This window comes from Microtus ochrogaster, unplaced genomic scaffold (assembly GCF_000317375.1).
Source record: "Microtus ochrogaster isolate Prairie Vole_2 unplaced genomic scaffold, MicOch1.0 UNK2, whole genome shotgun sequence".
Lineage (NCBI taxonomy): Eukaryota > Metazoa > Chordata > Mammalia > Rodentia > Cricetidae > Microtus > Microtus ochrogaster.
The window spans coordinates 9,752,956-9,766,187 of record NW_004949100.1 but is presented as its reverse complement, the minus strand read 5'-3'; the positions used below and the strand labels follow the sequence as shown (position 1 = coordinate 9,766,187).

The window sequence follows — 13,232 nt, the reverse complement described above, 5'->3', positions numbered from 1 at the left end:
GTGCAGAGTCCTATTTGTTGTTGTTAGAGTTAGCTTTCAGCTTTAGCTTTCAGCACTGATCTCACTAATATTTCCCTTTTTGACCCTCTCTGTTTATTTTGATGGTGACAAAATAGCTTTCAATGCCTTACCAAGATGCAGAGTCTCTTGTGACAGATACAAGGCTGCAATCCTTATATTCCCAGTGTGTCGTTACAAAGTTCAATAATTGTGAACTAATTGGTAAACACTATAATTAGCGTATCAAAGTAAGTAGACTTGTTGAAGGCATAGATAGATAGATAGATAGATAGATAGATAGATAGATAGATAGATAGATAGATAGATAGATAGATAGATAGATAATCTTTATTCCTGGTATAGTGTCCACCTTATTTTTAAAATACCCTTGTATAAATTGTTTGCAATAAGATTTACTTACCCAGAAATATACTCAGTAATATACCATGCCACTTAAGAGCAAGATCCAGTTTTTAAATTCCTGTCTTTATTTAACAAAAGCAAAATTTGTTATATTGTTTGAACTGCTAGCTGATCTGATTCAGAGCTAGACTTAGCTCTGTCTGTGGGGGGTCACATTAAATTTAACCATAATAAAAACTCTTTATTGGAATTTTCTCTGACATATGAATAGGGAATAACATATACAAAATTAACTTGGTAGCTGTGACTTTTATTGTAGAACAAGTTCTTCTGGATCAGAATTCTCAAACTCCTCCTCCAAGCCCTTTCTCAGTACAAGCTTTTAATAAAGGGGCAACTTGCAGTGCCCAAGGATTTGATTATGGCCTCGGAAATAATAAAGGTAGGCGTCTGAGTGAGTCTTTTCCTTATGTCTTCAGTAAGTTTTCGTTGCTTTTTCTCATTTTTTTCTTCCCACATAGCCTCATTAAATTAAAGTGTATGCATACAAAGCTAATACTCAAAATGTTTAAAAGGTGTTCTTTTTCACAATAGATTGTTTTATGCCACTTTCAGCTTATGTTTACTTGAGATCTTATATTGTTTCTGTTTCAAAGGCACTCATTCTGAAGTTCTGAATCACTACATCTAGTAAATAATGTGGCCTGTTATTGGAGAGAAATGTAAATGAGCAACAAAGAATTTTCCTAGTCTTAGCAATGTTATATGTGGGCTTTATAAATATATGTGGTTTTAAATCTCTAACCTGGATATGTTAATTAAATTACAGTTATATAAAATAATGCATTTGAACATGGTCTGTATAATGAACTAGAAAGCAGCAAAACAGGAAAGGCTAAAGCATTTGAATATAAAATGTGTTTATAACAGGTGTTTTATACGCATTAATGAATAGGTCAACATCATAGAAACTCTAAACAGTTCTGCTGGGATAATTTGCTTTTGAAATTTATCCAAAATTGCCTTTCTGGGTAAATTCAAATAGGTTCTTTCTAATGCACCTAATCTGAATTCCTTGAAAATGTTCAATATTGTGAGACGGTAGCAAAGCTCTGAATGATGTATAACACGGTGAAGGTTCTTGACACGGAGTTAGTTTGACTTTTAAAGTTTATTCAAGCCAGATGTAATGTCTTAGTCCAGTAGTCTCAGCATAGACAGGGGGCAGGAGGCCAGCCTAGACTGTAGAGTTGATTTGAAATCCAGGAAGGTTACATAAATAACAAGACCTTCTCCAAAAAAAAAAAAAAAAAAAAAAAAAACAGTATTTTTTTCCTAGGGGTTCATTTCTAGGAACACATACAGTGTGAATGTACCTGACTTGGAGTTATTGAAAAATGCAAATTTTTTTTGATATATGAGAAATGATTAATTTAAAATAAAGCCACTTTTGTAATTAGCCTCGTCCATGTCGACAGGCTTCCTTTGCTCACTCAGTTTAGTGACTCTTAGAGCACAGCTCTCACCTGCTGCATGCTTCCCCTTACTCTGATGTCTGTTACCCTAGGCTCATTCTCCATATCTCAGAGAAGGTGTGGGTAGTGTGTGCTTTATGTTCCCTTTCTCTATTAGCTTCAGTTCTTAAATGAAGACACAAGTGTTTCCTTACTGCCACTGGTCATATAGAATAAAGCGTGCTAAAGCCATGTTTTGTTCAAATGTATGCTTTCACCCTGAAAGTGTTACTGTCACTCTACTGACTGCTGCTACTCTAAGTCAGTCTTTAAAATGGAATTTAGTAAAGCATCGGAAAATAAAATTAATTTTTAAGAAATACAGGCATTTCTGTAAGCATTTATTAAATGGAAATCAAAAGTACTTTTAAAGTGCTTTTGTAAATATTGTTTAAAAATAGCACACATTTAGGACTTGTTATTTATATTGAGAAAAAGCATTTAGAAAGTTAAATTTGATGAACTACGTCTAACTACTGTTTAACTTAACAAATGTTCTCATTTTCTCTTGGCTTCTACACTACCCAAGATTAAGAAATTATTTACAAAAAGTATTTTTATTTAGAACAACTATTTATATAGTGCTTATAAACTATAAAATATTTTCTGAAATCTAAAGTGTTTATTTAAAAGAAATCAGTACTTGTGTAACTTAAATACATAATTCCATATAAATTTGTGCCACTTGGCAGCTCAGGTGAGATTTTCCACTTATATTTAGTAATATGTAGCTCGTAATGTACTGTCAGATTCTGCTTTGACCTGTCTGAATATGAGGCTTCTCCCCTTCAGCATCATGTAAACTACAGCATATATTGTCACAAATTGTTTTTTGTCTAATTGCATTATTTTGTCTTAAGCTATTTTATTAATAGCCTTCAAATTTAATTATAAGGATAATATCAATCAAATTAGGTAATTCATTCATATTTTGTATTATAGGAATTACAAAATTATCTCTCTAAGCAAAATAATTCCTGCTTTTACAAAAATACAATTTTCTTAGCAGTAATCATTTTTAAATGAAAGTATTAACTTATTACTATGATATAGTTGTATTGCTGAGTGGAAAATATACTTTGTCCCTATTAAGAATACATGGTATATATGGAAATGAAGTTATACAGTACTTATTTCTGCATGTAGTACAAGTTAGGCAGGGTGGCATTAGTCCTTCCTGAGCACCATGGAATAAATACCTTTTTACCATACATAGCATCTTCATTTCCTTGCTCCCCAGCAACACAATGTTGAATGAACTTACATACATCCCTCAGATCCTTTATTCTGTCATAAATAATGGGGAAAGTTATATATGGATTTTAGGTGGATTTGTTTCTGTGGACTACTGTATAAGACTGGTGGAGTATGTCCAGTGAAAACCTCAAAAGCAGCCAGCGTGTAGAATCAGACCCCTTATCTAGGACAGTGATCACCAGCTTTCCATTTTCTTAACTGGCGTAGCCTTCTCCACTGTTCAGTGTGCCTGACTGTCATAAAGCACCATTTACTTTGCCATTTTGGATGTTAATGAGTAACAAGTTGTAGTTTTGACTGTTTTGCCCACTGCAGGTGATCAACTGAGTGCCATATTGAATTCCATTCAGTCACGGCCCAATCTCCCAGCTCCTTCCATCTTTGATCAAGCTGCAAAACCTCCCTCTTCCCTAGTCCACAGCCCATTTGTGTTCGGACAGCCCCTTTCCTTCCAGCAGCCTCAGCTTCAGAGTAAGTCTGTCAGCCTTACTTGCCTCATCAAGCATTTCTGAAGCTTTTTTCTGAGTTATTGATCAGTCTATTCGTTATAAACTCTCCTGACTGGTTTTACTTAATTAGATATTATCCCTCCCATATTTTTGAAATATTTAAACTATCCAGAGCTAAGACATTTGTTTTCAATTATTTTTAAATTACATGGAGTTATTAAATCTGACCATTGTTCTTTATATTCTAACTATAGCAAATTCATACTATAAAACATGATAAGAAAGAATTTTTTATTTCACGTTTTATTTTTTAATATGCATGGCTTTGGTAAGCATTAGTTATAGTGATAACGATCATTGAATTTTTGTTATTTGGTACATACCCAAAAATAATAAAACTATTTCGCTGTGGCATTTGGGTAGAAAGGGGAGATGCATGTCTGTTTCTTCTACATGACTTGGGTATTCATAAACTGTTTAGCAATTTGGATTTCCAAGTTTTCTTTGTCATTTCCTCACCTCTTTTATATTTTGTTCCTCATCCATTATATTGATTATTTGATTACAGTTTTACTGTCTAGGGTTGCGCTAGCCCTTTACCTATAATAGTAGCCTACATTGGTTTAGAAGATAAATTCAAATAAATCACACTTAAGTGAGTTTTCATTTCTCTTAAAAGTTTTCTGAGCCTTCCCACCATAAATAAACTGCTCTGTGACAATAGGTTCTTTTGTCATTCAGATGCTCTTGTTGTTCAGATAAACACACTGACTAAAATACTTTATGCAAGCCTCACTTCCTAGCCCTTTTTTTTTTTCTTTTCCTTATTTGCCTGAAATTCAACTTTGTTGCTTGTGCCTCAATTTACAGACCCATTGTATGGTTTTAAATGCCTGACCTCTTCGCTTACAGTACATTTACATTTAAGACTAAAGTACTGTTTTACAACAAGATTTTGGTAACTGTTGTTAGGGTTGCTGAAGAGAATACTGGGGATTCTGTGTAGCAAATTATATTGTTTGTTGTTGTAGTATTATCAACGTGAGTTAAAGAATATACAAGAATGTGAACCTTAATGGGTTTATATTATGTGATAGACATGTTTGATACAGGTAGTTTGTACATGTGGTTGATATCACTCTCTACCGTATTGACGTGTCTATTCCCATGTATTATCTCTTAAGACTCTCAAGGAAACAGACTAGTGTGCGATGCCCTTTTCCATTGATGATAAGCAGTTTTTCAGAAGAATGAAAAAAAAGTGAAGGCTCAGTCTTAACTTACTAATTTTATGAAGCAATGGATGTTTTAGAATTAGATATGCTCTAGTTGCAGGATGTTCTAAAAGGGAAAAGGAGGACGAACAGTACACTCAGACCAACAATTCTTATTAAACAAATTTAAATTCATTAAAATTTGATTTTAATAGTTTGAGGGTTGAGTTTGTCTTGATGATAGAGCACTTGCCTTTTATGTGCCTCTCCATGCAATAGAAAGATCACAATGAATTGATCTTTCTAGCTATATTACTTTCCCAGTGTTTTATGTCTTTATATTTTTACTCACATTGTGTTTGTGTGTACCACCAGTTCCTGACCTCTGCCTTACAGCGCATCTGTGGCCTAGGCCTGTCTTCTGACCTATTCTGAATCATTACTTGGCTTTACCCCAGCAGTGCAAGGAGGCTCTTAGATCATTTTCAAATCCTCCATCTCAGCAGAGTATCCCTGAACTCTGTCTTCCAAATTACAGAAAACATAAGTCTCTGTATCATAACATTAAAGAAATATGGGACTGAAATATAGTCTTACCATTTTGAAAACAGGGCTGGAGAGATTGCTCAGTGGTTAAGGGCATTGGCTACTCTTCCAGAACTCCTGAATTCAATTCCCAGCATCCACATGGTGACTCACAACCATCTATAAAGGGTTTTGATGCCCTCTTCTGTCTGATACCCTCCTCCATAATACATTCATACATCCAGTTAGAACACTCATGTACCTAAAATACATAAATAAATCTTAAAAATTATTTCAAAAACAATTTAAACAGTTTACTCATTACGGGCAAAAAACAAGTTGTCCCAAGAACCCAAATACATTCATATCCAATCAACTTGTTATTGATTTAACAGAGTGTAAGTAAGCAAGACATTTTTCTCAGCAAGTTCTTTTGCTGGCAAGCTGCATTTTACGGTTACAAAGAAAGAATCAATCACTTTACTATTTATCTCAAAAGGTAATCTTATAAGAAATCTTAAAGGAATTACAACTCTGGACTTTTACACATGAAAAACAATTAGTCAGCTACTTTAAATCCTCAGGATGCATATCCATTCATCAACATTTCTGAGGGCAGAAATGGATACAAGGAATTCATCATCACCCTTGATCACAAGCACATCCTAGCAAGAAAGGCTCATTATCCAGTAATAGCCAGGCTGCCACTGTTTTTGTTCCCTGACTTCAGCGAGTCCCTTGCTCAGCCATTATGCCTTTTAAAATTATTTTTCAAGATTTCCTACCTTAAAGCCATTAGCAAAAACATCTTTACCTAACCTTAAGTCATTATTTTAAGCTATGATGCACACCGAAAGCAGTGAACACATCTTTCAACATTAACATTAAAAGAACTTAAACTAGATGAGCTTCTGGGACTCAGTTGCTTTTCTTAATCATTAACCTAAGCCAGAGTCTACAAGCCTCCTCAAGAGAAACTAACTGTGTGATATTTCCTTGTTCTTATTTTCTGTCCTCTGCAGCCCCTACTGTATCAGGGCAGTGACAACATCATATCTTGCTTTTACCTATATCAGTTATCCCACTAAGCCAACCTCTATGATAATCCCTTACTATATATATTAAAGGCCCTCAGTCATCAAAAATCCTATTTAAGCTAACATTATTATTGTATGAAATCATTGCTCCAGTTCAATAGTGCAGCTTAAGAGAAAATCATCTTCATAATAATCCAAAGGTAAAAATGCCCAGTAGAACAGGGTATTTCTATGAGACAGTCACATTGCATGATTCACACCATGTCAGATACTAGAGAAAAATGTCAACATGCAAAGCCACAGCAGAAGCAAGAGACGTTTTAGCGGGGAGGGTCTTGGGGCCTTGCCTGTCCAAGATCCACCAATTAGAGCCTTACTTCCTGGTGGGCCAACCTCCTAGACTGCATTTGCCTCCTGCTGCTCCTCTGGCATAATTTAATAATTTTTGTAGGTGTGTGGTTTTTATGTATGAGTCTGTATGTGCATGCGTTTGTGCATGCGTGCTTGTGTGTGTGTGTTTGTAGGCTAGAGGACAACTTTTAGGTGGCTCTACTTGCTTTTTGAGACAGGGTCTCTCACTGAGCCAGGATCTGACTCACTGATTGGGCTGGGCTCTGCTCAGCAGGCTCGAGGCTTTCTCAGAGCTAGGTCTGAGATATGTGCCACAGCTGGGGATCTAAACCCCAGATCATAGAGTTTGGAAAAATAATAAGTGCTTTAGGAATATGATTCCAGTAGGCTACTCTGAAGAAGGACAACTATGAATAATAATATTACATTCCTAAAATAGTAACTGTGATTTCTGGAATTATGAACTGTATAGTTTAGACCTGACCATTTGCTGCTTGTTATAGGAGCCTGTGATGTTAAAAATATCCAAAGTTCTATTCACAAAGTAGAAATATACAGTCAGTAGGAATTAAATTGAATGAAGAAACTCAGCAACAGTATCTTTATTGACCCATGTTGTTATCACTGTGAAGGCTTTGAAGAATTAGTTGGTTCCTGTCCTACATTTTAAACAACTGTGCATACGTGAATATAAGCTGCCAGGCCAACACCAGAATTTGAGCATTATTGTAAGATCATTTTTAAAACATTTTAAAGTTTTTTAAAATTCATCTTCTAGAATTATGTCTACTAATTTTAATAAGACAGAAAATATTATGTTTCTTAGAATTGAGAGGTAGACATCATTGAAAGCAAAAGCATTATCTCTTATATTTGTAGTATCTTACGGAATATTCCTCAAGAACCCTATCACTGTTTTTTCTTCCTTTCTTGGCATTGCTAGTAATCATGTATGTACTGTGATTAGATAACCTGCCCTCCTGAACTCCTTCAGTTTCATTTCAGTCATATTGTCCTTCCTAATGTTTTTCAGTTCTTAGTATTATCTAACAGCCAGTTTCCTTTAAATTTCATTGATAATGTAACAGTTTAATGATGGCAAATAATAGAAAATTTGAAAATTGAATGCAAAAATGAATTTCATAATACATTTATCTTTTTCTAAAATAAGTGCTCAACCTGATTTTTACTTCGTATGTATAACACTGTTGAGCTATGACATTTACAGGATTTTTCTGTAAGAATCCGTGAAGAGTCATTATGTTATCATAGTTCTCTCATGGACTACTTATTTCTGATAGTGAAAATTCTGGATGTAAAGTCTGGCATATCACTTTGAGGCAAGACCAAGCCTCCCCGCCACCTGTGTCTATGCTGAGCAAGATATCCCTCCTTAGAAAATGGGCTCCAAAATGCCAGTTCAAGCACTCGGGATAAGTTCTTTTCCCACTGTCAGTGGCCCCACAGACTGCCCCAGCCATACAACTATCACCCACATTTAGAAGTCTTAGTTTGGTCCTCTGCAGACTCCCCAACTGTCAGTCCAGTCAGTGAGCCCCCACTAGCTCAGGTGGGGTGTTTCTGTGAGTGTCCCCATCATGGTCTTAACCGCTTTGCTCATATTATCACAACTTTCTCCAACTGGATTCTGGGATCTCGGCCCAGGGCTTAGCTGTGGATTTCTGCATCTGCTTCTTTCAGTTGCTGGATGAAGATTCTATGGTGACAATTAAGGTAGTCATCAGTCTGCTCACAGGAGAAGGCCAATTCAGGCACCCTTTCCTTAGGGTTGCTTAGTGTCTTAGCTGGAGTCATCGTTGTATTCCCGGGAATTTTCTTAGTGCCAGGTTTCTCTCTAGCCCCATAATGGCTCCCTCAATCAAGATATCTCTTTCTTTTCTCACCCTCTTGTCCTTTCCCCATCTCTACCATCCCATTCCCTCATGTTCTCCCCCCCCCATCTTCTGCCCTCCCTTCTCCTGCCCCCTCACCCAGCTTCCAATTTTCTCCTTTCAAACAATAGTTTATGACATCTGTTCTGAGAATATGCAGTTTGTGCGCTTGCCACAAGAGGGCGACAGATATCTTGATTCTTTGAGTTTATAGTCTTCAGCAATGCCCCAGAGGCCATACTTTCATAGTAAAACCACAAGTTTTTAGAATGCTTTACTTACTAAAATATGAAGGTTTTACTATTTGCTTATCCTAAATACCCAATAATAATTTTAAAGATTGGTTTTTGTGACAATAAGTAAAATCATCAGGAAACTTGATCCTTGGGATTCAAAGCAAAGAAAGAACTAAAGACATGTTAGTGAAAATCGTGTTGTTTTAAGGGTAAATTTTATATTAAAGTGAGTATGATTCTCAGGATTAAAAACAAAGTGACACCCACAGAGGCATGGTTTTTGAGGGGACTTTTACATGGAACAGATAGCATTAGCTTCAGGTGGGCACTGGAGAAAACCTTTGATTTTTTAAAAATATTTATTTATTTATTATGCATACAATATTCTGTCTGTGTGTATGTCTGCAGACCAGAAGAGGGCACCAGACCTCATCACAGATGGTTGTAAGCCACCATGTGGTTGTCGGGAATTGAACTCAGGACCTTTGGAAGAGCAGGCAATGCTCTTAACCACTGAGCCATCTCTCCAGCCCCATGATTTTTTTTTATTGACTTTTTGTTACTGTCACTGGTTAAGTATTTGGTGTTAAAAAAGGAAATAATGTTAAGAAATAAATCAGGTAATTGGTTGTTTCACCCATAGAGTTAAATTTTTTTAATCCTTATAATATATTTTATACTCATCAAGTGTTCCCCCCCCCATTAACCTGTGCCACACGCCTTTAATCCCAGCACTCGGGTGGCAGAGGCTGGCAGATCTCTGTGAGTTCGAGGCCAGCCTGGTCTACAGAGTGAGTTCCAGGACAGGAACCAAAAACTACGGAGAAACCCTGTCTCGAAAAACAAAAAAAAGAAAAAGTAAACAACTTTTTTCCCATTAAACTTGTCCTTCGTGGACAGAAAAGGCCTTGCTCTCGTCACAGTCTAATGTCTTCAGTCATTAACAGTATTCTTCAGACTTCTTATTTCCTCTGAATGACACGTGGTTGGAGGCAGACTCTAAAAAGAAATCCCATACTAGCTCAGAATTGAGTATAATAAAGGGTTATTTAGGGGTGGCCTCACAGATCACAGTCCTCTGATTGAACGGGAAATAGCAACCAAATCCCTATAGAAGGAAGAGAGGCCTACATTGGCATTTATAGTATAAGAGGCCACACCCAAGTAGGCGGGCAACTTAAAGGCTACTGGCTATAGGAATTCCTACCACACCTTCTGATCAAGATACTTATAAATTGTTTACATTTTGAGGTCATTGTCCTCATTTGTTGGACATTTTGGAAGTTGCTTAATTGCACTTCCTGCTTATTCAAGTTAATATTATTTTCCTTCTCTGGTCTTCAGTAGGGCTGAAGACTAGATAGTTGTAGTTACTTTGCTCTCATGACTTTGCCTTGTTATTTATAATACAGTACTTAAACTCCTTAGGATAATTATTGAAGCATTTATCACGTGTTTCTTGCTTGATATTGTTTGTGCTGGTTGTAATTCTAATTTTTATACTTGATTTATTTTGTTCTTATTGTATATAATTTTGAATTAGGCTTAGAACTTTCTTATTTAAACAAAAGGAGGAGGTTCTATAGGAATTCCTACAGCCAGTAGCCTTTAAGTTACTGCCCACTTGGGCGTGGCCTCTTAAACTATATAGGCCCATATAAGTGCCCTGTCTTCCATCTGCGGGGTTTGGTTGCTGTTTCTAGTTTGAGCAGAGGACTGTGATCTGTGAGTCTACCCCTAAATAAATAACCCTTTATTATACTCAGTTCTGAGTGTTTCTTTTTAGTGTCCGTCTTCACATGGTCATCCGCCAGAGGATGTCACACACTTGAAATGACTTTAAGAAAGTTTTACAGAACAGGGCTGTGGTGGCGCCTGCCTTCAGTCCCAGGATTAGGGAGGCAGAGGCAGGTGGATCTCTGTGAATTCAAGGCCAGCCTGGTCTACAAGACCTAGTTTGGACAGGCACCAAAGCTACAGAGAAAACTTGTCTCCCCTCCCCCCCAAAAAGGAAGTTTTACAGGAGTTTTACAAGGGAATTTCTGGTTAGTAGGTATTCTTTGGCTTTCTCACCCTGCCCCTTTTTCCTGATAAGACTGCTTCCTCCTGAGCTACTGGGAGTTCTCTGGTTTGTGTGAGCTTTGACAGTCCTTGAACTTTGCGCTCTTCCTAGAAGCGTATTCATTTGCCTGTTGAATATGTTCTCTTGCTGACTACTCTTTTCTAGTCTTCTTCTTGTACCCTTCCCACAAGTATCCATGGCTTTACACCTGTGGGTCCAGCTCCCCAGGTGGTCTTATCTAGTGCTGGACTGATAGCAGCATTATATGCTAATGACTCCCAAGTTTCTTGATACCTAGCTTTATGTTTTCTTCTGTTTCAGCTTTCACGCAACACAAGTGCCATAAGAGTGAGGACTTTTTTTCATCATTGTCTTTTCCATGCCTAGACTAGTCACTGATACATAATACTCAGTATCTTTCACTGAGTTGTTTTGTTTTAATTTGTAAGTCATGCATTTTTAAAATCAGCTATATGAATAAATCAGTCAAAAATAACACTCATATTGTTATAGGATAGGTTATATGTAGCTTATTTTCTTTATGTAGGCATGTGTGTATATGTCTGTTGTTTGTATGTGCATATATGTGTGTAGCAGCCAATTGTAGAGGCCAGAAGTCTTCGTATGTGTCTTCTTCTGTGGCTTTGTTCCAGACAGGGTCTCTCACTGGACGGTTAGCTCGCTGTTTCGTCTAGGCCAGCTGTTCAGTGATGCCCGGGGTCTTCCAGGCTCCATCTTCTCAGCGCTGGCCTTAAGGTGCTTGTTCCCACATCCAGCTTTTGCGCTGGTGCTGGGGATGCAAAGTCAGGGTCCCATGCCTGCATATCAGCACACCCACTGGACCATTTCCCTAGCCCCTCGAGATTTTTATTTTCAAAAATGTTTTTAAAAGTTGTCAAAGTTTATTTCAGAGCTACTGATTAATTTTAATTGCCATGGTTGAAATGTGATGTGGGGGGGGGGGTGCAGGAATTCAGATTCTGTTTAGCTTCTGCTTTAAAGTTTATATGATTTAATATTACATACACATTCAGTTTTGCATGAAAAATCAGTAAAATGTCTAACATTTCCCAATGAGTTTTAAATTGCTTTATTTGTGTTGTGAGATTTGCCAACAATATTTAAGATCTTAGATAAAAGATCTATACAACAAATGCTACGTACTAGGGTTGGCCTTCAGAAAAGTAGCAAATGCAGACTTCAGAATGGGGCCATTTTGAGATCTATACTTGGGAAATCATAAAAATGAATCTGTTCAGAAACCCAGAAGGCAACAGTTAAACTACAAATAACATTTCTTTCTCTACCACCATTTTTTCTATGTATAAACCCTTATTTACAGGTAAACAAGCACAGAAACTTAAGAAACTAAAGCATTACTAGTCTAAATAGAAATACTCAAATTTGATCTCAGAGATCTATAAGCCTTACTAATAACACATTTGGATATACTATACATATAGTGCATCTAAACACAGTAATTTGACCTCTGTTTGAAATCTAAGCTTTATATAAACCTTTTGAAAATCTTAGGATAGTTTTAAGTAAGTATATAATTGCAGACCGTTTGAAATGCTTTGTTTTTGCTTGTGTTCTCTGTAAGCTTTTTTTCCATTGAATCTGTGCTGCTTCTTTGCCAATGTTTTCCACTGTAGAATCTCCATCTCGCAACCTTGCTTCTCGTGAGCGCATTTACAAAACTTTTGGTGTAGCTGGGCCTGCCTCTGCTCTCTCATCTCTGTCTCACAAACTGAAGGGTGGGTATGCATGCATCTGTGAGTGGGCCATTCCTAGGAAGTTTCATCTCAGCTCAGTCATCTTCATCCCATTCCATTTTTTAAATTAAGGTTTATCATTTTATTTAGAATCTTATGTGTTTGAAGTTTTTTATGATGTACCTATTCATATTATATTATAAGTTATCCTATTGTGCATGTTTATCATATTTGTGGTTACAGATATCATTCTTGTTAGCCTTTAAAGACTAGCCTTTTATAAGGTCTTGTTAAATAGGAATATGAAAAGAATTGCCACAAGCTGGTATGTGCAAATTATAAAGCACGTGGGTAAATAAAGTATCATATATGCAAAGCTTGATCTTAAACTTGTGTTACTGTATATGGCCTGAATACATTATACCATTCTAGTTTTTATAGAAATATTTTGAAAATTAAGTTAAAACCTTTCTTAAAATTTGATTATTAAAGAGTAACATATATGCACATGTGTGTATATGCACTAACCCCTTTATACCATGAATTTTTCTTACAGTATTCTTATAGTGACTTTCTTTTAATAGTTTAAATTTAGAAATGTTAAATGACTAATAGAT

General features: G+C 36.4%; 1 protein-coding gene across 16 annotated transcripts in view; it reads left to right on the top strand.

Annotated features, from left to right (window-relative positions):
• The window catches only part of Mycbp2 (MYC binding protein 2, E3 ubiquitin protein ligase), a 231,364-nt gene that overhangs the window by 166,551 nt on the left and 51,581 nt on the right, over positions 1-13,232 (top strand). For 7 of the 16 annotated variants that reach the window (XM_026788400.1, XM_026788401.1, XM_026788398.1 and 4 more), the window contains 3 exons: positions 683-805; positions 3,426-3,605; positions 12,556-12,657. In XM_026788400.1, the coding sequence (XP_026644201.1) occupies positions 683-805; positions 3,426-3,605; positions 12,556-12,657 (405 nt within the window). The remainder of the gene's footprint in view (positions 1-682; positions 806-3,425; positions 3,606-12,555; positions 12,658-13,232) is intronic. The other 9 variants (XM_013353104.2, XM_005365370.3, XM_013353102.2 and 6 more) reach the window with 4 other exon arrangements.